The 25,330-nt window shown below is 43.9% G+C and overlaps 1 protein-coding gene across 1 annotated transcript in view; it reads left to right on the forward strand.

Moving 5' to 3' along the window:
- The first annotated feature begins 23,379 nt into the window (after positions 1–23,379).
- LOC141982570 (uncharacterized) overlaps positions 23,380–25,330 on the forward strand; it is a 29,326-nt gene continuing 27,375 nt past the window's right edge. Inside the window, exon 1 of the mRNA XM_074944784.1 lies at positions 23,380–23,627. Within this exon, the coding sequence (XP_074800885.1) occupies positions 23,519–23,627 (109 nt within the window). The 5' untranslated portion in view covers positions 23,380–23,518. The remainder of the gene's footprint in view (positions 23,628–25,330) is intronic.

Consider the following 25,330-nt stretch of genomic DNA (forward strand, 5'->3'; position numbering starts at 1 on the left):
ACTAAGGAAGGGTGGAGTAGAGGAAAACACCCCCGCTCCCATTCTTCCAACCCGCAAACAGATGCCAGGGCTTTCAATTCAGCCCTTCTGTATGTTAGATTAGCAGCTGTCATCTGTCCACATGTCCTCCATGGAAATTGTGGAGCTCTGGCTCTGTGTACATCCAGGTACTATGGCCCTTTCCATACCTCAGCAGCACTCCTTGCACTAGCCCATTCTAAACCTGAGCCAAGACTGCCTCCACAATGTGTTGGATGTGCAGGGACTATTCTACCCACACACACACACAGCAGACATGCCAAGCCCATGAAAAAAAACACAGAAATTGGGCTTGCTTTTGTCTTAATTGGCTTGTGAGTTGCTTGTTGGCTAGCTTTTGGCTTGTAGCTTGTTGCTTCTTTTCTTTGATTGGCTCCCGGCAAGCAGGGGCAAGGATGGGAGAGAGTCAGGAGTGCACAGTGGGCCTACCACAGTCCCAGACTGCATGCTGGGGGGATCTAGTCACCTAGAGTGTTGGAGTTCTTAGGTATTGGCTTGTTTTGGCCTTGTTTTGAAATGGGATGAGCTTGATTTTTGGCTTATTGTGAAAGTTGGGGTGCACGTGAAAGTTAGCAACCGTGACAGGCATGATCAGCCCAACACAAGGGCTTTAAGTAGGGCAGAGATCCTTGTGCTGTCTCTCTCACCTAAATAAATGTCACCTTTACTGAGTAATGTTCTGATTTATGGTGTTTATCATGGTCCTCACTTATAAATATTATTTTGTAATTAATATAACTACATTTAAAAAATGATTGATCTTAAGTCATCCTTACTAAATGCCAATAAACAATAAACAATTGTTTTACTTTGTATCAGTAATTAAAACAAGTAATTTTCTGCTTGGAGTGATGAACAGGCTGTAGTGTCAAATGGGAAGATAGTCTTTGTTACATTGTTCATAGAGGAAAATGTTGGACGTTAGGACCATAAATAAAAGAAGGAAGGAAATGGGAACCAGAAAGTGGGAGGAGTGAGGCAGCATGCACAGTGAGATGAATTCTGAGAGAATTTGTGTTTGGCTGTAATAAAATGACAGATAGTTGTGTAGTAAAGTGGCTGTTTTGTTATGAGAAGCTGACTGTCTTTTCTTTCTGTACACTTAGCATCTAGGAACTAAGGTTCCAACCCTGAAAACACACAAGCACTTGAAGTCAATGGGGCTACCCAGCTAAGTTACTTTACTCATAAGGGTAAATGCTAGGAGGACTGCGGCCTAAAATATTGCACAAACCCGCACCTACAGATCCCTCAAAATACACATATGCCTATAACTCAATGTTTCTAGAAATAGTGCTTACTTAATGTAAGTACTGGCACAATAGAACATTAGCTCTCCTTGTTGTCATATGCTACCTCTTGCCATTATTCTGTTCAGAAAATACCTGAATGTCTTCCAAACAGGTTGTGCCTGTGTAATCCATTTGCCTTCCATTAATGGCATTTTCTGCAGGGTGAGTCTTTTTCAATAGCTGTGACCAGAATTTCAATTATGTAAACCTCTCTAGCTTCTAGGGTCCCTCAACAATGTTGTCCTTCTTGGATTCTATTCTTCTGCATATTGATATAGAATACAAAGCTTTCTATCCACACCGGGGGATATTTTCAACGGCATAAATGCGAGTTTGTTACTTAGCCTCCCATTGAGCTTCAGTATGGTTTGGGTGCCAAACTGCCCTGAGAGACTTTGAAAAACACCACTATGTCCGTACTCTTTGGTGCATTTCATTTTGCTGTAATATTACACTTGTCAGTCACATACAAAATGGCAGATGAAATTCAGTGTTGATAACTGCAAAGAAGTGAACATTGGAAAAAATAATCTAAACTATACATTTAAAATGACAAGGGTCTAAATTAGCTGTTACCACTCAAGAAAGAGATCTTGGAATTATTGTGGATAGCTCTCTGAAAACGTCTGTTCAATGTGCAACAGCATTCAAAAAAGCAAACAGAATGTTGGGAACCATGAGGAAAGGGATAGATAATAAGACAGTAAATATCATAATGCCACTACATAAATCCATGCTATGCTCATACCTTGAATACTGCATCCAGTTCTGGTCACCCCATTTAAAAAAGATATATTAGAATTGGAAAAGCTACAGAGAAGAGCAACAAAAATGATCAAGGGTATGGAACAGATTCCATATGAAAAGAGATTAAAAAGAATGGAACTGTTCGGCTTAGATGACTAAGGGGGAATATGACAGAGATCTACACATGGAGAAAGTGAATACAAAGTGTTATTTACCCCTTCACATAACACAAGAGCCAGGTGTCACCTGATGAAATTAATAGGCAGAAGGTTTAAAACAAACAGAAGCAAGTACTTTTTCACATAACGCACGATCAACATGGAACTTGTTGCCAGGGGATGTTGTAAAGGCCAGCACTCATCTTCCAGCTTGGGCCTCTTGACTGTCTCGTCCTCTCTCCATGTCTCCAGTGATGCCGCCAACAACCCAAAAGGGGTTAAACAGAAGAAAAAGGGGTTAAACAGAAGAAAGGCGTTAAACAGAAGAAAGGTAAAGAAAAGCCTCCCTCCAGGCTAAGGGCCTCTCTGACTTCAGAGGGGCCCTGTGAGTGTCAGAGTTCACTGAGCTCCAGTGCAAGCCCCAATTCTTTCCCCCTTTTACTCAGGGGTTCTGCAGCCGCCTTCTGCGAGGGCAGGGGCTGTGCAGGCTGTTCAGTGCTCTCTCCAGGGCTGGAGAAACTCAACAATCTGTTCCCTTCCCAGGCTTGCCCTGTATGTTTTTAACTCCCCCTCCAGTCCAGGCATGATCTGCAGGTACACTGGGGAATGAATCCGATGCATCCGATGAAGTGAGCTGTAGCTCACGAAAGCTTATGCTCAAATAAATTTGTTAGTCTCTAAGGTTCCACAAGTCCTCCTTTTTTTTAACAGTGAGAGTAATTAAATATTTGAACAATATACTAAGATTGTGGTGGGTTCTCCACCATTGACAAGTTTTATATCAAGTTTGGATGTTTCTCTAAAAGACAGGTTCTCCGAATTATTTTGGGGAAGTTCTATGACCTGTGTTATGCAGGAGGTCAGACTACATGACCACAATGGTCCCTTCTGGCCTTAGAATCTATGAATTCAGAAAAGCATTTAAGCTTATACTTAAATCCATCGCTATTCAGGAATGCACAATTAATTTTAAGCATGTGCCTAATTTCCGTTGACCCCATTGCTTACATGCTTTCTTGAATGGGGGCCCAAGTCCTGTACTCAGACCATTAAGGGTATGTCTACACTACAGTTAGACACTCGCAGCTGGCCCATGGGGCCAGAGCTAAGGGTCTTTTTCATTGCGGTGTAGAAATTTGGGCTCAGGCTGGAGCCCAGACTCTAGGACCCTGCACGGTCCTACATAAATTGTTGGGCAAAAGTCAACATGGTTTCTGTAAAAGGAAATCATGTCTTACTAATATATTAGAGTTTTTTGAAGGGGCCAACAAACATGTGGACAAGGGGGATCCAGTGGACATTGTGTACTTAGATTTCCAGAAAGCCTTTGACAAGGTCCGTCACCAAAGGCTCTTATGTAAATTAAGTTGTCATGGGATAAGAGGGAAGATCCTTTCATGGATTGAGAACTGGTTAAAAGACAGGGAACAAAGGGTAGGAATAAATGGTAAATTTTCAGAATGGAGAGGGGTAACTAGTGGTGTTCCGCAAGGGTCAGTCCTAGGACCAATCCTATTCAATTTATTCATAAATGATCTGGAGAAAGGAATAAACAGTGAGGTGGCAAAGTTTGCAGACGATACTAAACTGCTCAAGAGAGTTAAGACCAAAGCAGACTGTGAAGAACTTCAAAAAGATCTAAAAAAACTAAGTGATTGGGCAACAAAATGGCAAATGAAATGTAATGTGGATAAATGTAAAGTAATGCACATTGGAAAAAATAACCCCAATTATACATACAATATGATGGGGGCTAATTTAGCTACAACTAATCAGGAAAGAGATCTTGGAGTTATCATGGATAGTTCTCTGAAGACGTCCATGCAGTGTGCAGCGGCAGTCAAAATAGCAAACAGGATGTTAGGAATCATTAAAAAGGGGATAGAGAATAAGACAGAGAACATCTTATTGCCTTTATATAAATCTATGGTACACCCACATCTTGAATACTGCATACAGATGTGGTCCCCTCATCTCAAAAAAGACATACTGGCATTACAAAAGGTTCAGAAAAGGGCAACTAAAATGATTAGGGGTTTGGATCAGGTCCCCTATGAGGAGAGATTAAAGAGGCTAGGACTTTTCAGCTTGGAAAAGAGGAGACTAAGGCGGGGTATGATAGAGGTACATAAAATCATGAGTGGTGTGGAGAAAGTGAATAAGGAAAAGTTATTTACTTGTTCCCATAATATAAGAACTAGGGCCACAAAATGAAATTAATGGGCAGCAGGTTTAGAGCAAATAAAAGGAAGTTCTTCACACAGTGCACAGTCAACCTGTGAAACTCCTTGCCTGAGGAAGTTGTGAAGGCTAGGACTATAACAGGGTTTAAAAGAGAACTAGATAAATTCATGGAGGTTAAGTCCATGAATGGCTATTAGCCAGGATGGATAAGGAATGGTGTCTCTAGCCTCTGTTTGTCAGAGGGTGGAGCTGGATGGCAGGAGAGAGATCACTTGATCATTACCTGTTTGATTCATTCCCTCTGCGGCACCTGGCATTGGCCATTGTCGGTAGACAGGATACTGGGCTAGATGGACCTGTGGTCTGACCCAGTATGGCCATTCTTATGTTCTTATGTTCTCACGCTCCTACCCAAGCCCAAACATCTACACTGAAATTAAATGGTCCCTTAGCCCAAGCCCAGCAAGCCTGAGTCAGCCGGCAAAGGCCATCCGCAGGTGTCTAACTGCAGTGTGGACATCCCCCAAGACTAGGTTTTTCTGTCTTTACATTTAAATTGACAACATTTGTAACTTCCTATAGCTCTTCTTCCTGAGTTTCTGTCAAAAATTGCTTGAGATCAGCAGCAGGAACTGTACTTCATAAGAAATTTCCCACTAAAGGAAAGCATAGCATAGTCAAATGGCTGCAAAGGGCCACAAAACACACAATATTTTGTCTAACACTTCTCTCCACTTTTACTGCTAAACATTCCGAGGGTTTCTAGAGGTAGAATCACTGAGACTAGAGGTGCTACTGTTACCTGTCTTTAGAGAAGCTGATGAAAGCTGAAAGGAGCATAGCACCTCCTTGCACTCCCACCTCTCTTCAGTAAAACAGGAAAGGAAAGAAGATTAGTTTGTACAAGAAATGAAAAAACTATGTGATTTTTGATATGGCTAATCTATCCTAGTTACACTTTACGAGAAAAGACAAAAGTAAAAAGGACAATTAAACAGACTGTGTAGAGACAAGCAACAAACTAAAAAGGCCAACAACAATATATCACAAACAGCTCGGTAAATAATAGTGCAATTTTCGTAGCTAATAGAATGGTTTAACACCTGAATACATTCACATGCCTGATTAAACAGGAACAACATAAACCCATAAAAGAAGATTATAAGTTGTAATATCTCTTTGCAAGTAGTCTCATATTAACCACTGTTGTATACTTCTCCAATTACATTCCTTTAATTCTTTTCATTAGGAAAGCCGTTCACATTATAATAGTCAACATCACTTTTGTTTTAAAACAACTGATGACATGATATGTACAGTATATTGCCAAATTGCAGGTATACGTATTGGCCTTAGGGCTTGTCTAAACTTATAAATTAGATTGACCCTAGCTACATCACTCAGGGCTGTGAAAAATTTCACACCCTGACAAAAGTAGTGAGGTCGACCTAAGACCAGTGTTGATGTGGCCAGATGGACAGAATCTGCCTCGGAGAAGTGGATTCACTACAGCAACGGAAAAACCTTTTCTGTCGATGTAGGAAGCGTCGACACGATGGCATTACGATGACACAACTGCAGCAGTGTAGCTGTGCCGCTGTAACGTAGACACAGCCTTCACACATTTTCAAAGTGAAATAAAACTGAAAATGTGTAATGAAGGTTTGAAAGTAAGAAATATGGAACAAACACATTCCTTTGGCAAACCAGAAGGAGAGTATGTTCAGGTTTCATAAAGAGGCTTTTTAAAAGCAAGTAGGGAAAAAACAAGAAGTAAAACCTATATAGAAATAATAAAAATCATAAAAATCCAGACTGCAGCATATAGACGTCCCCCAACCTCAGAAAACTATACCTAACTGGAATCTCTAAATATCTAGGCCTGGGAGCTCTGTATAATATACAGGCAATCAATAAGGAAAACAGATGGGTGCCTTTGGCACTAATTCACCCATTGCCATCCTAAAAGGAATTTGAATCTTAATCACTTGTCCCTCCTGAAGGATGTTTGTGGTTTGAGCATTGGCCTGCTAAACCCAGGGTTGTGAGTTCAATCCTTGAGGGGGCCATTTAGTGATGTGGGGCAAAAATTGGGGATTGGCCCTGCTTTGAGCAGGGGGTTGGACTAGATGACCTCCTGAGGTCCCTTCCAACCCTGATATTCTATGATTCTATGATAATGTTCAGGAAGGCAACAATCAAATCTTCACATGACCTTGAATCACAACTCTTCCCTCATCAGGTCTACCTAGACTAATTACTAATTGAGAGTATTTACTAGCTCATGACAGGACAGCCTTCTAAAGGGCATTTCTTGATACTCTGACAGGCAGCGCCAGCCCTCACTTACTTGTTTGGGCCCAATGTGCGCTAGGGCACCCTCGTCAACAAAAGGAAAACAGGACTCTTGATGCTGATGTTCAGCACAAGAGCTGCTTTGTCCCTTACCTCATCAGACGTATTTTCTCACTCAGCTGAACTGCCTGCCTGTCACTGCCAATACAATCTCTCCTTTATACCTCAGTGCTATACCTATGGTGCTGTACAATAATAAATACAAGTGCAATAAATATCAGCTATTAGGAGTGAGAGAGAAAATACTATCCACATTGTCTTCCTTTGTCATCATCCTCTTTCACCTCTTTCCGTTGCTCTCTTCCCTAGTTCTTCACTTAATATTTTTTCCATCATGCTGTGCAAAAGCAAGAGGGAAAGTGGGTCCACAGAGATTTCTTTAACACCAGACAGGAGTCAGGATAGGCACCCTCCTATTAATAAATTTGCATGGTGCTATTCAGAATTATAAAACATAATCCCTGCTATAAAGAGTTCACAAATTGGAAGAGATGAGTACAGGAAATGATGTGGGTGAAATTTATTTTTAGTAAAGAAAGTAATAATAAAAATTCCTTAATTTTGTTAAGATATGATTTAGAGTTTAGTATTATGAAAAATTTACCTATTTTAACCCCCAGCAATCTCACTGGAGCAATAAAGAATAACTTGCCATGAAACACACTGAGACAGTTAGCACATGGACTAGAGTCAAAATCATGAGTCTCTAAATTACACATTTCGGGGGTGGGGGGAGGGGAGGAAAGCAGGGAAGAAGAAAGAGGTACAGATTTAAATAATTTAAATTTTCTTTATAAGAGACATAGAATTTGCTATAACAGAGCTGATCATTGGTCCAGGAAGTCCAAGTCCTAGCTCTATGAATGGCCAATACCTTATGTTTTGGAAAACAGTGAAGTAAAACTCATAATACACCTAACTGACTCTGTAGTGGCCAGTAACAGACGCTTCAGAGGTAAGAACCCCAAAGTAGACAGTGTGACAGATATGGCAATTTCCTGCAATATCCTTGAAAGATCTTATTCTATTAAGAGTTTTTATTATTGTGGGGTGGGATTGTATGTACCTTCTCTAAGGGGAAGTGTAGACAAATGTAAGAGTTATCAATAAATCAAAAAAGACATCAATAATAATGCAGAAAAGGCAGAAGTGTTCAATTAATATTTCTGTTCTGTATTTGTGGAAAAAATAGATGATATAGTCTCTGATGATAAAATTCTTTCCAATCTACTAGTATCTCTGGAGAATGTTAAACAGAAGCTATAAATCTAGACATTTTAAAATTAGCAGGTCCAAATAACTTGCACCCAAGAATTTTAAAAGAGCTGGCTGAGGAGAATGTTGACCAGTTAATGCTGATTTTCAATAAGTCTTGGAGCACTGGGGAAGTTCCAGATGACTTGCAGCTAGCAAGAGATGTTAAGAGTAACAAGAAGGGTTTCTTCAGGTATGTTAGCAACAAGAAGAAAGTCAAGGAAAGTGTGGGCCCCTTACTGAAAGAGGGAGGCAACCTAGTGACAGAGGATGTGGAAAAAGCTAATGTACTCAATGCTTTTTTTGCCTCAGTCTTCACGAACAAGGTCAGCTCCCAGACTACTGCACTGGGCAGCACAGCATGGGGAGGAGGTGACCAGCCCTCTGTGGAGAAAGAAGTGGTTCGGGACTATTTAGAAAAGCTGGATGAGCACAAGTCCATGGGGCCGGATGCGCTGCATCCGAGAGTGCTAAAGGAGTTGGCGGATGTGATTGCAGAGCCATTGGCCATTATCTTTGAAAACTCATGGTGATCGGAGGAAGTCCCGGACTACTGGAAAAAGGCTAATGTAGTGCCCATCTTTAAAAAAGGGAAGGAGGAGGATCCTGGGAACTACAGGCCAGTCAGCCTCACCTCAGTTCCTGGAAAAATCATGGAGCAGGTCCTCAAGGAATCAATTCTGAAGCACTTAGAGGAGAGGAAAGTGATCAGGAACAGTCAGCATGGATTCACCAAGGGGAAGTCATGCCTGACTAATCTAATTGCCTTCTATGACAAGATAACTGGCTCTGTGGATGAGGGGAAAGCAGCGGATGTGTTGTTCCTTGACTTTAGCAAAGCTTTTGACACTGTCTCCCAGAGTATTCTTGCCAGCAAGTTAAAGAAGTATGGGCTGGATGAATGGACTATAAGGTGGATAGAAAGTTGGCTAGATTGTTGGGCTCAACGGGTAGTGATCAATGGCTCCATGTCTAGTTGGCAGCTGGTATCAAGTGGAGTGACCCAAGGGTCGGTCCTCGGGCTGGTTTTGTTCAATATCTTCATAAATGATCTGGAGGATGGTGTGGATTGCACCCTCAGCAAGTTTGCAGATGACACTAAACTGGGAGGAGAGGTAGATACATTGGAGGGTAGGGTTAGGATACAAAGGGACCTAGACAAATTAGAGGATTGGGCCAAAAGAAATCTGATGAGGTTCAACAAGGACAAGTGCAGAGTCCTGCACTTAGGACGGAAGAATCCCATGCACCGCTACAGACTAGGGACCGAATGGCTCGGCAGCGGTTCTGCAGAAAAGGATCTAGGAGTTACAGTGGATGAGAAGCTGGATATGAGTCAACAGTGTGCCCTTGTTGCCAAGAAGGCCAATGGTATTTTGGGATGTGTACGTAGGGGCATTGCCAGCAGATCGAGGGACGTGATCGTTCCCCTCTATTCAACATTGGTGAGGCCTCATCTGGAGTACTGTGTCCAGTTTTGGGCCCCACATTACAAGAAGAATGTGGAAAAATTGGAAAACGTCCAGCGGAGGGCAACAAAAATGATTAGGCGACTGGAACACATGACTTATGAGGAAAGGCTGAGGGAACTGGGACTGTTTAGTCTGCGGAAGAGAAGAATGTGGGGGGATTTGATAGCTGCTTTCAACTACCTGAAAGGGGGTTCTGAATAGGACGGATCTAGACTGTTCTCAGTGGTAGCAGATGACAGAAGTTGCAGTGGGGGAGGTTTAGGTTGAATATTAGGAAAAACTTTTTCACTAGGAGGGTGGTGAAGTACTGGAATGCGCTACCTAGGGTGGTGGTGGAATCTCCTTCCTTAGATATTTTTAAGGTCAGGCTTGACAAAGCCCTGGCTGGGATGATTTAGTTGGGGATTGGTCCTGCTTTGAGCAGGGGGTTGGACTAGATGACCTCCTGAGGTCCCTTCCAACCCTGATATTCTATGATTCTATGATTCTATGACTGAAAGAAAGCTAATATGTGCCAATTTTTTAAAGGGCAAATGGGATGATCTGGGTAATTTTAGGCCTATCAGCCTGATATCAATCCTAGGCAAGATAATGGAGTAAAAGATACAGGACTCAATTAATAAAGAACTAAAGGAGGGTAATATAATGAATATATTAATATAATTAATGCCAAGCAACAGGAGTTTATGGAAAACAGATCCTGTTAAACTAATTTGATATCTTTTTTTGATTAGATTACAAGTTTGGTTGATAAGGGTAACCGTGTTCACATAATATACTTAGGTCTCTCTAAAGTGCTTGACTTGGTACAGCATGACATTTTGATTAAAAAAATAGAATGATTTAAAATGAACATGGCACACATTAAATGGATTAAAAACTGACTAATTGATAGGTCTCAAAATGTAATTGTAAATGGGGACTCATCACTGAAACCTATCAGAGCCCTAGCATGCATGTAGCAACTTCTATTGTTTTTAATGTTTTCTCTGTAATGCTTGTTTCTTAAGAATAAATAGGCTTGTTTAGAAAGAGCCATGTGGTAACTTGTAACTACAAATACAAAGTGCAGATGTTGACGGGCTTAGGCAGACTGGCTTCCTGGACCTATCACAGTGTAAGGCAGGGAACTGTGTAACTTTAAAGTCCTGGTCAGAAGTGAGTGACACACAGGTCTGCACCCAAGACAACTGGGAGCCAGAAGCAGGCACCCTTAGTAACCTTGGAAAGGGGAATACAGATGCAGTTACCCTGAAACTGACAGACAAATGTGAAATAATCTGCCCCACACATTAGGTCTCATCCTGATCTCTAAGAGTTAAATTGTCTTAAACCCTGAAGCCTGACATTTAATATCCCTTTCAAAATTTCTGTTATAATTAAGGCTACATTTTAGTCACAGGTATTTTTAATAAAAGTCATGGACAGGTCACGGGCAGAAAACAAAAATTCACGGCCCATGACCTGTCCATGACTTGTACTATATACCCTTGACTAAATCTTGGGAGTGCAGTGGGTGCTGGGGGCCCGTGGGTGCTGGGGGGGTGGCCCGGGTGCTCCGTGGGTGCGTAGGGGCCACAGATGCTTGGGGGGAGGGGGCGTGAGTCCTCAGAGAGGGCGATCCGGGGGGCGCCGCAGATGCGCAGGGGCTGCACATGCTTGGGCGGGTGGGCATGAGTGCTCAGAGAGGGCGGTCTGGGGGGCGCCGTGGGTGCTCGGGTGGGAGCAGACCGGCGCCCCCACTGGTGCTGGGGGCGGGGGTTGGCAGAGCTGGCAGGATCCCTACCCAGCTTCTCAGAAGCAGCGACATATCCCTCCCTAAGCTCTAGTTCCATGTGCTACCAGCTCCGCAGCTCCCACTGGCCAAGAACTGCAGCCAATGGGAGCTGCAGGGGCAGTGCCTGTGGTTGAAGGCAGCACACAGAGCCAGAAGCTGAGGGAGGGACATGTTGCCACTTCTGGGGAGCTCCCACAAGGTAAGCGCCGCCCAGAGCCCGCACTCCCTCCTGAGCCCCAACCCTGAGCCCCCTCCCACACCCAAATTGCTCTTGCTGCTGCTGGGGGAAGGAGTCACGGTATCCCAAGAATGCCCCAGTAGCGTCCAGTGAGACTGGCCTAGGGGCTTCCTGAGCTGCTCGGGCAGCCCCAGAGCCAGCTGCACCGGCTGCTGCAGAACTCACGGAATCCATGACTTTTGTGACAAACTCACAGCCTTAGTTATAATTATGATAATTGTGGATATTCTTTAAATCTATAGAAATATCCACTCTCTTTTTTGAATCTTGTTAAATTATTGGCCTGAGTGACTTCCTGTGGCAATTTACCTGGATTATGTAAATAAAATAAAGATATCAAGAAATGGGTATTGAAAAAGAAAGTGTGTTTGGCACTAAAGATTAAAAACAAGTTTCTCACTGCCTTAATTCACTATGATAATAAATCTACCTGGGGATCTTCACACACAGCTCTGGACTTCAGTGGCAATGTGGTGCTTGGTGGCAGAGATGCTCAAAGGTATCTTTCGGATTTGAAATTCTTTCCTTCACACCTGTAAATTCATCACATTGCTCCGAAAGCTGCTTGAAGGCTTCAGAACAAACAGGAAATAAAATGTTTACAACCCTACCACTAACAAAATACACAAATACATTTTGAATTTGTTTAAATTTTATTGCAAAAATACATCAACAATGTTTTACAATTAAAAGGAAAATACTGTAATACACTGTCTTGAGAATGAAATTCATCTGGGTACAAAGGGCCTGTGCAAGGCACTCTTCACCAGTAAAGACCAGCATTTACCCTCCGTGGGCTGGGCAGAAGTGGAACTGCCATAAAGGGAGCTGTGTGCACACCAAGCATCCCACAGAATGGAAAAATTCCATTTCTTGTATTTCTAATGATTTTTAAGCCACTTTGTTATTGATGGGTTATCTTTTATCAACCAAAGTATTATAATGTATTCCTTTGCTGGTACTGTCAGTAATTTAAGACTAAGTATCTCTTTGTTTAAAATATAGTGGTAATAACTCCCAAGAGCATAATAGTGTGGGGGGTGGAAAAACAGCATACATCATAGACTCATAAACTCTCAGGTCAGAAGGGACCATCATGATCATCTAGTCTGACCTCCTGCACACTGCAGGCCACAGAACCTTGCTTACCCACTTTTGTAATAGACCCTTAACCTCTGGTTGAGTTACTGAAGTCCTCAGATCATGATTTAAAGACTGAAAGTTCCAGAAAATCCACCATTTACACTAGTTTAAACCTGCAAGTCCCCCACGCTGCAGATCAGTGGTCCCCAAATCATGGGGCATGCCTCCCTAGGAGGACACGGAGGAACATTCGGAGAGGCACGCAGTGGGGCCCAGGCCAGCCCCCACGGGGGGCAGGGGGCGAGCTCCATCCAGCTCCACTCTGCCCCCAGGCCAGCGCCGCCTCTAGTCCCAGTTCTGTCCCCAGCTCTGCTGTCAGCCCAAGCTCCTCTGCTAAGGAAGCTGTGGCTGTGTAGTAATGGAGTGGGGGGCACAGACAAATTCCATTACTGGCAAGAGGGGGCGTGACGGGGAAAGTTTGGATACCCTGGCTGCAGAAGGTGGTGAAAACCCCCCAGGGTCTCTGCCAATCTGACCTGGGGGGAAAATTCCTTCATGACCCCAAATATGGCAATGAGTTAGACCCTAGGCATGTAGGCAAGGCTTGGGAAACAATTCTCTGTAGTAACGCATATCCCTACCCATCTAATGTCCCATCACCAGCTGTTGGAGATATTTGCAGCTAACAGATGCCACTGTAGGCAGTTCCATCATGTCATCCCCTCCATAAACTTATCGAGTCTTGAAGCCAGTTAGATTTATTGCCTCCACTGCTCCCCTTGGAAGGCTGTTTCAGAACTTCACCTCTCTGATGGTTAGAAACCTTTGTCTAATTTCAAGCCTAAACTTGTTGATGGCCAGGTTATATCCATTTGTTCTTGTGTCCTCATTAGCATTTAACTTAATAACTCCTCTTTCTCCCTGGTATTTAGCCCTCTGATGTATTTATAGAGAGCAATCATATCTCCCCTCAGCCTTCTTTTGGTTAGGCCAGTGGTTCTCAACTCGTGGCCTGCAGGCCGCATGCAGCCCAATTAGTACTCAGCTGTGGCCCAGCTGTGTGCTAAAGACTACCCAGTTCCAGCTGCCCTGCCACCTGGTGCAGCAGGATCCAGGGTCCTGGCTGCCCAGCACAGCAGGATCTGGGGTCAGGGTTGGGGTTGCTCGGCCCTGCGTGACAGGGTCTGGGGTCGGGGTTGCCTGCCGCACCCAGGGCTCTGCTCCTGGCCCTATTCTGTGGAGGGGTCTCTGGATGGGGGCTGGGGCGCTGGGCATAGGGGTCCGTGGGAAGGGTTGAGGGAAGCTCTGCGGTTCTCACCGTGCAGCCCAGGTAGCACATTATGGGCCGCATATGCAGCCCACAATGATAAATAGGTTGAGAACCACTGGGTTAAGCTAAACAAGCCAAGCTCTTTGCGTCTTCTCTCATCAGGTAGGTTTTCCATTCCTCGCATCATAGAATCATAGAATATTAGGGTTGGAAGAGACCTCAGGAGGTCATCTAATCCAATCCCCTGCTCAAAGCAGGACCAACACCCACTAAATGATCCCAGACAGGGCTTTGTCAAGCCAGGCCTTAAAAACCTCTAAAGATGGAGATTCCACCACCTTCCTAGGTAACCCATTCCAGTGCTTCACCACCCTCCTAGTGAAATAGTGTTTCCTAATATCCAAACTAGACCTCCCCCACTGCAACTTGAGACCATTGCTTCTTGTTCTGTCATCTGTCACCACTGAGAACAGCCTAGCGCCATCCTCTTTGAAATCCCCCTTCAGGTAGTTGAAGGCTGCTATCAAATCTCCCCTCACTCTTCTGTTCTGTAGATTAAATAACCCAAGTTCCCTCAACCTCTCCTCGTAAATCATTTGCCCCAGCCCCCTAATCATCTTTGTTGCCCTCCGCTGGACTCTCTCCAATTTGTCCACATCCCTTCTGTAGTGGGGGGACCAAAACTGAACGCAATACTTCAGGTGTGGCCTCACCTGCCAGCTTTCTATCAACCTTATCATTCATTCACCAATCCATACTTTTTTAACTTGCTGGCAAGAATACTGTGGGAGACCGTATCAACAGCTTTGCTAAAGTCAAGGTATATCATATCCACCACTTTCCCCATATGCACAGTGACAGTTATCTCATCATAGAAGGCAATCAGGTTGGTCAGGCATGGCTTGCCCTTGATGAATTTATGTTTCCTGATCACCTTCCTCTCCTCCAAGTGCTTCAAAATGGATTCCTTGAGGACCTGCTCTGAGGCTGACCAGTCTGTAGTTCCCCGGGTTCTCTTTTTTCCCTTTTTAAAATATGGGCACTATATTTGCCTTTTTTCCAATCATCTGGGACCTTCCGCGATCACCATGAATTTTCAATGATAATGGCCAATGGCTCTGCAATCACATCAGCCAATTCCCTCAGTACTCTCGGATGCATTGCATCCGACCCCATGGACTTGTGCATGTCCAGCTTTTCTAAATAGCCCTTAATGTGTTCTTTCACCACTGAGAGCTGCTCACCTCCTCCCCATATTGTGTTGCCCAGTGCAGCAGTCTGGGAGCTGACCTTGTCTGTGAAGACCGAGGCAAAAAAAGCACTGAGTACTTCAGCTTCAGCATCATCTCTGCACCTGTTCCAGTTTGAAATGATCTTTCTTAACCATGACAGACCAGAACTACACACAGTACTGCAGATGAGGTCTCACCAGTGCCTTGTATAACAGTACTAACACTTTCCTGTCTCTACTGAAAATACCTCACCTGATACATCTTAGGACTGCGTTAGCCTTTTTCATGGCCACATCATATTGGCAGCTCAGTCATCCTGTGATCAACCAATACACCTTAGTCTGTCTCCTCTTCTGTCACTTCCAACTGATAAGTCCCCAGTTTATAGAAAAAAATCTTGTTGTTAGTCCCTAAGTGCATGACCTTGCAGTTTGCACTATTACATTTCATCCCATTTCTATTACTCCAGTTCTCAAGGTTCTCTAGCTCTTCTTGTATACTATTCCGGTCCTCCTCAGATTGGAACTACTTTCCAACTTTGTGTCATCTGCAAAATTTATTAGCACACTTTTTGTGCCAAGGGCATGAATGAAAATTTTAAATAACATTGGTCACAAGACCGATCCCTGAGGAACTCCGCTAACAAGTTCCAGCCAGCCTGACAGTTCACCTTTCTGTATGACCCAGTTGTAATCTCCCCTTTAACCAGTTTCTTATCCGCCTTTCAATTCTCATATTAATCCCCATCTTCTCCAATTTAACTAATAATTTCCCATGTGGAACTGTATCAAATGCCTTATTGAAATCTAGGTAGATTAGATCTACTCATTATGTCTAAAAAGATCAGTTATCTTCTCAAAGAAGGAGATTAGGTTGATCTGGCATGATCTACCTTTTGTAAAACCATATTGTATTTTATCCCAATTACCATTTACCTCTATGTCCTTAATTACTTTCTCTTTCAAAATTTGTTCCACGACCTTGCATACAATTGAGGTCAAACTAACAGACCTGCAGTTGCTTGGATCACTTTTCTCCCTTTTTTAAAAATAGGTTCTATATTAGCAATTCTCCAGACACAGCGTATCACCCGAGTTTACAGATTCATTAAAAATCCTTGCTATTGGGCTTCCAATCTCATATGCCAGTTCCTTTAATATTCTTGGATGGAGATTATCTGGGGCCCCCAATTTAGTTCCATTAAGCTGTTTGGCTTCCACGTTGGCTGCAGTAATTTCTACTTCCATATCCTCATACCCATTAGCTACCCAGCCTCTAACCCTAAGTTTCTCACTACCCTTATTAAAAAATGAGGCAAAATATTTGTTTAGGTGTTGGGTCATACCTAATTATCTTTAATCTCCTTAGTGGTTAGAGATCCCACTCTTCCTTTCTTCAGGTACACAAATTCAGAACAATGAGGTCCCGTGTGTTTGTGTCATCTAATTCCCTCCACCTACTAGATTATTATTATTTATTATTTGCGTTATTGTAGTACCTAGGAACCTTAGTTATGGACCAGGACTCCATTTTGCTACGCACTGCTTGGGTTGAATTTATTAATAATCAATGACATATAAAGAAAGTATGTGACTAACGTCCACTTAAAAGCTCACTAGGAAATTAGTAGTAATAATGTTAGAAAGTATAACTGTTCAGATACCCTGTCAAGGCTGATTCCCCACTCTGACACCTTGAGTGCGGAAGGTGGGGGCCCACAAGGATTCTAAAAATTAATACTGGCCACTCCAAGCTTGTATTAAACTCCCAAGGTTACAGCTTCTCTCTGACCTTGCATGGGTAGATGCTACCACCATGCAAAAGCAGAACCCCTTTGAGAACCCAGGAAGGTGCACTTGGAAATTCCTTCCTGTGGGGTCCCCTCAAGCCCTTTCACCCCCAGCCCCCCACCCCTCCAGGGACGAGCTGAGAAAGAAAGAAAAAATCAGCTGTTGCCTCCAGCTAATTACACAACATGTGCACAAACCTCTTAAGACACAAAAATACAATTCTGTTCTTAAAAAAGGTAAATTATATTAATAAAAGAAAGAAAGAAAATACATCTGGGAATTTAGGCATTTGCTAGATTTAAAAAACAACCAACTACAAGGATTAAGCATCAAGAATAGCTTTCGTGAGGTCTAGCTTAAAGGTTACAAGCAAAACAAAAGCATCTGGGGTTAGCAGAGGGGAGTCCACAAGCCATAAAGAAATAGAAAGAGATAAACCTAATCGCATCTTCCTAGACATTTCCCGATCTACTTACATATCTGGGGTTTCAAATGAGTAGTTTCTAGGTATGATACTGATGATTTTTCATACCTGGTCCCAAGCTTCTTACAGCATAGTTGCTGCCCTATTCCCTCTTCCTGGGAGAACCACAACAGACAGACAAAAGGGGAGTCTCTTTTAAAAAGTTCTAGCCTTCCCATTGGCTCTTTTGGCCAGGTGCCCACTCCCTTCCTTTTACCTATGCACAGCAGTGAGACTTTTTAACCCTTTACAGGTAGAACAATTAGAGAACAGCTACTAAGAGGGATTTTATAGCTACTGGCTGGCTGGGTGTCCATAAAAGGGAGCTACTCTCCTCCCCTTCATTTATCACATACCCTCAATAATTGTTCAGTAATTCAAATTTCCATTGTGTGTACTGTATAACTAGGGCTTCTGATTTTAGGTTTTAACTGATAAACACTGATACAAAAAAATGAAATTGGTATTTATGCAATAAACACTGGAAAAAAATCAGAAATGGTCACTTGCTTCTACGGACTTGTCCACACGGAGCAGTAATGTGGACTACAGGGGTGTGATTTCTAAAGCGCATTCACATATTGCACATTAATTGGTGCATGTAGACCCTACTGGTGAGCCCTAAAGGTTCCCTAATTCACTTTAACATAGTGCTGTTCAAAACAGTACTGTTAACGTGCCCTAGGGAACTGTACAAAGAGAAAAGGAGTACTTGTGGCAGCTTAGAGACTAACAAATTTATTTGAGCATAAGCTTTCGTGAGCTACAGCTCACTTCATCGGATGCATTCAGTGGAAAATACAATGGGGAGATTTATATACATAGAAAACATGAAACAATGGGTGTTATCATACACACTGTAACGAGAGTGATCACTTAAGGTGAGCTATTATCAGCGGGGGGGGGGGAACCTTTTGTAGTGATAATCAAGGTGGGCCATTTCCAGCAATTGACAAGGACGTCTGAGGAACAGTGGCGGGTGGGGGGGCAGAATAAACAAGGGGAAATAGTTTTACTTTGTGTAATGACCCATCCACTCTCAGTCTCTATTCAAGCCTAAGTTAATTGTATCCAATTTGCAAATTAATTCCAATTCAGCAGTCTCTCATTGGAGTCTGTTTTTGAAGTTTTTTTGTTGAAGAATTGCAACTTTTAGGTCTGTAATCGAGTGACCAAAGAGATTGAAGTGTTCTCCAATTGGTTTTTGAATGTTATAATTCTTGATGTCTGATTTGTATCCATTTATTCTTTTACGTAGAGACTGTCCAGTTTGACCAATGTACATAGCAGAGGGGCATTGCTGGCACATGATGGCATATATCACATTGGTAGATGTGCAGGTGAACGAGCCTCTGACAGTGTGGCTGATGTGATTAGGCCCTATGATAGTGTCCCCTGAATAGATATGTGGGCACAGTTGGCAATGGGCTTTGTTGCAACGATAGGTTCCTGGGTTAGTGGTTCTGTGTGGTATGTGGTTGCTGGTGAGTATTTGTTTCAGGTTGGGGAGGCTGTCTGTAAGCAAGGACTGGCCTGTCTCCCAAGATCTGTGAGAGTGATGGGTCGTCCTTCAGGATAGGTTGTAGATCCTTGATGATGCGTTGGAGAGGTTTTACTTGGGGGCTTAAGGTGATGGCTAGTGGTGTTCTGTTATTTTCTTTGTTGGGCCTGTCCTGTAGTAGGTGACTTCGGGGTACTCTTCTGGCTCTGTCAATCTGTTTCTTCACTTCAGCAGGTGGGTATTGTAGTTGTAAGAATGCTTGATAGAGATCTTGTAGGTGTTTGTCTCTGTCTGAGGGGTTGAAGCAAATGCGGTTGTATCGTAGAGCTTGGCTGTAGACAATGGATCGTGTGGTGTGGTCTGGATGAAAGCTGGAGGCATGTAGGTAGGAATAGCGGTCAGTAGAAGACTGCTGAATTGGAATTAATTTGCAAACTGGATACAATGTCTAGACTGAACAAGAGGGTATGGAAAAACAACAAACTGACAGAACACACAAAGATCTGTGTCAGGTTTCAGAGTAACAGCCATGTTAGTCTGTATTCACAAAAAGAAAAGGAGTACTTGTGGCACCTTAGAGACTAACCAATTTATTTGAGCATAAGCTTTCGTGAGCTACAGCTCACTTCATCGGATGAAGTGAGCTGTAGCTCACGAAAGCTCATGCTCAAATAAATTGATTAGTCTCTAAGGTGCCACAAGTACTCCTTTTCTTTTTTTAAAGATCTGTGTGTATCGTGCATGTGTTATTAGCACACTTTTATATGGGAGCAAGACATGGACCTTATACTCTCATCAGGAAAAGAGGCTCAACAGCTTTCATATGCATTGCCTTCGTCAAATCTTTGGAATCTTCTGGAGGGAGAGAGAGAGTCACCAACATTGAGGTGCTCAAACGGGCCAGCATACCCAGCATGCACACTCCCCAGACAAAGATGCCTCCGTTGGCTTGGGCATGTGTGCTGAATGAATGATGGGTGCATCCCAAAGGACATTCTCTACGGCGAATTGGCATCTGGAAAAAGACCCAAAGAATTCCCCAAATTGCATTTCAAGTGAGACCTCAAAGAAATAGACATGGATGTGGACAAATGGGAAGATCACACTCAAGACCGCAGCCTTTGGAAACAAAAGTTTAATAAAGGTCTCCGGAGTTACAAGAGAAAGCAGTCCAGATTCGCAGAAGAGAAAAGAGCTCACAGAAGGCAGAGCCCAAAGGGTCAAAACATCACCTTTAAATATGACAGATGAGGCAGAGATTGGATTGTCTCTCTCAAGTGGGTCTCTTCAGCCACCCTCTTGGCTGCCATAAAACCAAGTGAGTAAATTCTTTACCTCTCAGGGGGGCATATCCATGGTCTCTCAAGACTGAAGGATGCCTACTACTACAATCTGTATCTATGCAGTGTGGTGGTGAGAAATATCTGAGATCAAGGCCAACAAACACTTTAAGTGAACTGCTTGACATTAATAAAGATGGGAGGAGAAAATCCCCACATTTTTCTTTCTGCCCTGAGCAATTTAAACTTAATTCTATTCCTTCTAATGTCCTCTTCCTTCCATCCTCTTTCCTCTCCACAAAAAACAAAGAAAAACAGCATTACGCATTCTATTTAATAATGTAAAAAACACGTATCTACCAGAGTCTGCCTTACTCATGCTAACTAGCACTTTCCTCCACAAGTATGAGAATATAAAGGAAACATGAGAAGAAAGCCAAAAAAGTAGTGAAACATTCATTCTAACAATGCTTTTTTCCCTGCTGAAGACAAAGGAAGAACTTGAGCACCAATTCATCTCATATGTCTTCAATCTGTACGAGGAACATGTGAGGAAAACATTTACAAAATAAGGCCCCAATTCTGCAGACTGCTCCATGAGCCACATTGACTTTGTTGGATCATATTAAAGAAGTTGTGTATTAAAATCATAAATGAGTTTGATTCCCCACAGTTTAAATTCCAGGGTATTACTAATTAAGAGGTCTCTTGGTTTTTGGTACTGTTTCTCTCCCTCTATGTGTGAAACTTGCAAGCTGCTAATTGCGTTAGTACATTCTAAGACAGAGTCTGTTCTCAAAGCAATTCACACAGAGAGAGACTCAAAGCAATACTCTGTAACAACAGAAACAGCACCCAGAGACTCCCCGCCCTTTTGTTGTATTAACAATTGTGATTAAAATAGAGATAGAGGATGTATGTGGATGGATGCTTGGTGTGGATAATAACTGAATGATCAGGGAGGTGCCAGCCTAAGAATCCAGTCTCCATCGGCTGAAGAAGGCGTCAAGTGGAAATAACCAGAGGACCCCCCCGGAGAGCAGACTGGAATCCACCCAACAGCCTCAAGAATGGGAGAACCAAAGAACAAGATAACATCTAGCAGCACAGAGCCGTCAGGAATGTGCTATCTGCTGACTGATTCAGCAACAGCATGATGAAGCAATTCCCACAGACTGGCCTAGGAATAAATTCCTATAAAAATAGACTCTAGAAAGTGAGAACTTTGGGGGTCTGATTCTGCAAACCAACTTCCAGGAGCATCAGATGAGCATCTGACAAGGCCCTGCTCCCTCCTCATGTCCAGGCCACCTGGCCAGTGGCTTGGCATGAGCAACTCTAAGGCTGGTAACTATGATAACAACCTTGCAGAACCTGTGTGTGTGTGTGTGTGTTTGTGTGAATGAATGTGTGAATAAATATGAGATTGAATGGAATGTTATAACTATAACTAACTGCTTACTATGATTCTTTCTGTATTCACAGTAAATGTGGTATTTTGCCTTTTTCCCTTTAATAAGATCCTGATGGTTTTTAATTTATTGGTATAACAACTTCAGCTGCACTTTGCAGTATCATGCCCTCAGGCTTGGATCCTCAAAGATATTTAGGCCCCTCAATGGAAGTTATGAGCCTAAATATCTTTGAGGATGTGGGCCTAAATCCCAAAGTAAGTTACACAGGCCATCCTATCCCTTCCTTCTTTTCCATTCACTCCTTATCTTCTCCTTTTCCCAACCACTTTTATTTTTTCCTGTTCTTTATCCTGTCTTTTCATGTATCTATTGTACACTGTATGAGCAGTTGACAATTTTTTTTTAAACTACTCTGGACTAAACCCTCATGGACTTCAAAGCAAGCAATGCTGGGCCCTGTTTGCACAGGACCTACTCCAAAGTAATGTTTAATGTTCTTGTGCTCCTGTTTGTTCTGCAGAAGGTAACTAGAAAACAGTATTGCCAGAACTGTGCACATGCCTAGTGTCAACATAATCACTGATTAAATTTGTGCACAAAATAGGGAAGAAAACAATGGAATCAGGTTGGCTTCTCTTCCATTAAAAACAAAGGAAAAAGTTCTGAGAGTGCCAAGTGGATCTGGACAAGATCACTCAAGATCAAGGTCAAATTCATCCTGGGTGTAACTGCAGAATGTAGTTCAGGACAGCTGGGATGAAATTGGACCATTTTATATAAAAGCTTTTAACAGTAAAAAGTTCCATATTTCCAGTACCCATTTACAATCATTTCATTTTGTAATAAGCAACAAAAAAACAATTATTTAGTGCTGATGCAATACATTAATTATGCGTTTGAATGCAAATACATATTGTATGCCCATCAAGTGTACTCACTTATTCAAACAACTACTACAGTAGTAGACTGAAATACTATACCAAGAAGGTGTTTGTTTAATTTAATGTCAGACTAAACTAAGGAAACTGAAAAGCTTAGTGGCACAGTCAGAGCTTTTGAAGGGATATTGTTTACAAGCATCTTCCTATTTGCATTGTGAGAAGATAAGGGTCCAGTCTGATCTAATCTGCTGACACTGTACAAATGCACAGGACAACGTGGTCCATATCCCAAAGAGGTTTACAATCTAATCTGTAGTATACTGATAATAAATCGTCCTTTTTTACCCCACCACCTTTAGGCACTTGGCAAACCTTGCCCTTCTTCTTAGATTTGACAGGGCATTTATAATACTGAAATACTTCTGTGCTTTCCCATTTGTACCTCAGCGATGCCCAGAGACGCCAGGGGCTGATTCATTGTGGCAGAACCGCCCAAGCGAGTTTGGTTTTTCTGGGACGCGCTAGCACAGACGAGCGCGGGGGGCTGCAGCCCTCTCCCTGTGGCGGGGGAAAGGGAACGCGAGGGCCCCACGCAGCTCCACCGACTGGGCACGGCGCCCTCGGACGCCTTCAACCGTCTTCTGTTTCACAGCCCCGTCCATTGCTTGTCGGGGAGGCGCCTTTCCAATCCACCCCCAGCCCTGGACTAAGGGAAGGCTCTGCCAAGCCCCACACCCCGAGCCCCGCAGTCAGCCTCCCCGCTCTCCAGGACCCGCGGTGCACCAGGGCAGACCTGGCCCCGCCGCTCCCGGCGCGGGGCTTGGCGGCGGCCTGAGGAGGCTGTCGCTGCTCGGAGCGCAGAGAGCCGGGCGCGCCCCCCCACCCCCGGGCCCGGCCCCCCCGCGGGAGCTCCCGGGCCGCACGCGGCGGCGGAGCCAGGCAGGGGCTTCCCAGGCGGGCGCCGCACGACCCGGCGCCATTGTCCCGGGCGGGTGAGGTCACAGAGGGCCCCGCGTTCTGTGCCGCGCCGTGTCCTGGACACCGAGCCCCGCCGCGGGGCAGGGAGGTCGGAGGCGCCGCGGTGAGCATGGTGCGGGCCAGAGGGGCTGCGGCTCCCGCCTTCCTCCTCCTCCTCCTCCTCCGCTCCCTGTGCGGGGGCGACACGCAGGCGGGCCCCCGGGGGGAGCCTGGCCCAGGTAGGGAGCCGCCCCTGGCCCCGCGTGGGATCCTCAGCCCCTCGGGGAGCCCACCCTGGGCACCGCAAGACACTGAGCTGCCGCCCCACCAGTGCAGCCTGCGGGGGGCTGAGCCTGGCTGGGAGCAGCTCCCCCCAGCGGCTGCGCCCTGCAGGGCCCGGCTTTCCACGGCAGCTGCCCCTGGAGGCAGGCCGGCCTGGCACTCAGCGCGCCCCCCGACCACAGGTGCTGATAGGCCCCTTGCCAGGGCTGCGGCTGCTGCTGCTGCTCCTCCGCCCTCAGGGCTTCCCCTCCAGCGCAGCACAGGCTGGGGGCAGAGGATGCAGTGGGTTCACTTGATACAAACTGGGCGAGTGGCTAATGGAGTCCCCTCGGGTGGGCAGAGAGTGTTGAGACTCCCCTCTCATCCCGGGGATCCTCTCCTTAAAGAGAGAGCAAGGCCGGGCATGGAAGCGTGAAGAAGCAAACTCTGAGTGGGCCTGTAAATTGGGTGGGGCAGGGACTGTTTCCTCCAGGGATTTTGTGCAGCCTCCAGCCCAATAAAAAGGTGTGGGTGGTGGCCCCTGGCTTCTAGTGTAATACAGTCATGGCTACACGGCAAGGTGTGATTGCAGTATGTGTAGATATCAGAGTTAGCTTTAATCTAGCTAGCTCGGGTAACAGTAGCAGTGAAGCTTCAGCAGCACAGATGTCAGCACAGGTTAGCTTCCCTGTGTATGTTTCCAGGTGGGTTTGTACAGCCCCTGCTGAGGCAGCTTTGTTGATGTTGGTTCCCTGGGGTAGTTAGATTAATGCTAGCTCAGGTATGTCTACACAGGCTGCAGTCACACATCCTGACTGCAGTGTAGACATACCCACAACAACAACAACAGGCAAGACATTTGTGTTTTGTTTATCCTAGCAGCTCTTTATGGGAGAAAACCTGCCTAAATAGAAACCCTGATCAAACTCTAGTAATATTCCAGGGGTGTTTTGCAAGTGTTCACACAGTACTACTAAAATAAAATTATACAGTTTTTGTAGTTCTCTCAAAAAATGTAAATTTATTTCCCAACAAGATTTTTCCTGCTGTTCTTTTCCACTGATACTTCCAAACTATTCCATGTGATTATTCATGCTATTTACTCTCTGATACCAGTTTCTTCAAAAAGTTTTATTTGAATAGTCTAGAAGGAAAGAGGAAATCTAGTCCTCTGGAAGTTGTGTGCAATATCAAAAGAGTACAAATATTGGAAATTAAGTGATTTATTACAGTAATTCACTGGCAGTGAATAGTACATTTCAAGTATAAGGTCTGCCAATAAATAATGGCAGCAGGAAAAGTAATAAAGTAACTGCATTCCGTAATGCACTGTTAAATACCATATAGTTATTGTAAAAATATAAATATTTTCCTGCATATGCTTGCTGCCTGCTTTGCACAATATCTCTATTATAATTATGGGACAGACACAAAGTGAAAAGAATATTTTTAACAAGGGCTCATATGATGCAGCTGTATCCATTCTTAATCATTCATTAATGTCTCATCAAAAGAGTACTGTACTTTTTGTTTGTTTCATTTACCAAAGGTCAGCATACTTGGAAGCAATTGTCATACACCATTACAGACCTTTTTACATATTTTTCTGGTATTGTTCTAAGCCATCATGTGCGTAAATGAGTCAATTGGTATGCAGATTGTCTATCATTAAAACCATTTC

This window comes from Natator depressus, chromosome 1, assembly GCF_965152275.1.
Source record: "Natator depressus isolate rNatDep1 chromosome 1, rNatDep2.hap1, whole genome shotgun sequence".
NCBI classification, from domain to species: Eukaryota; Metazoa; Chordata; order Testudines; family Cheloniidae; genus Natator; species Natator depressus.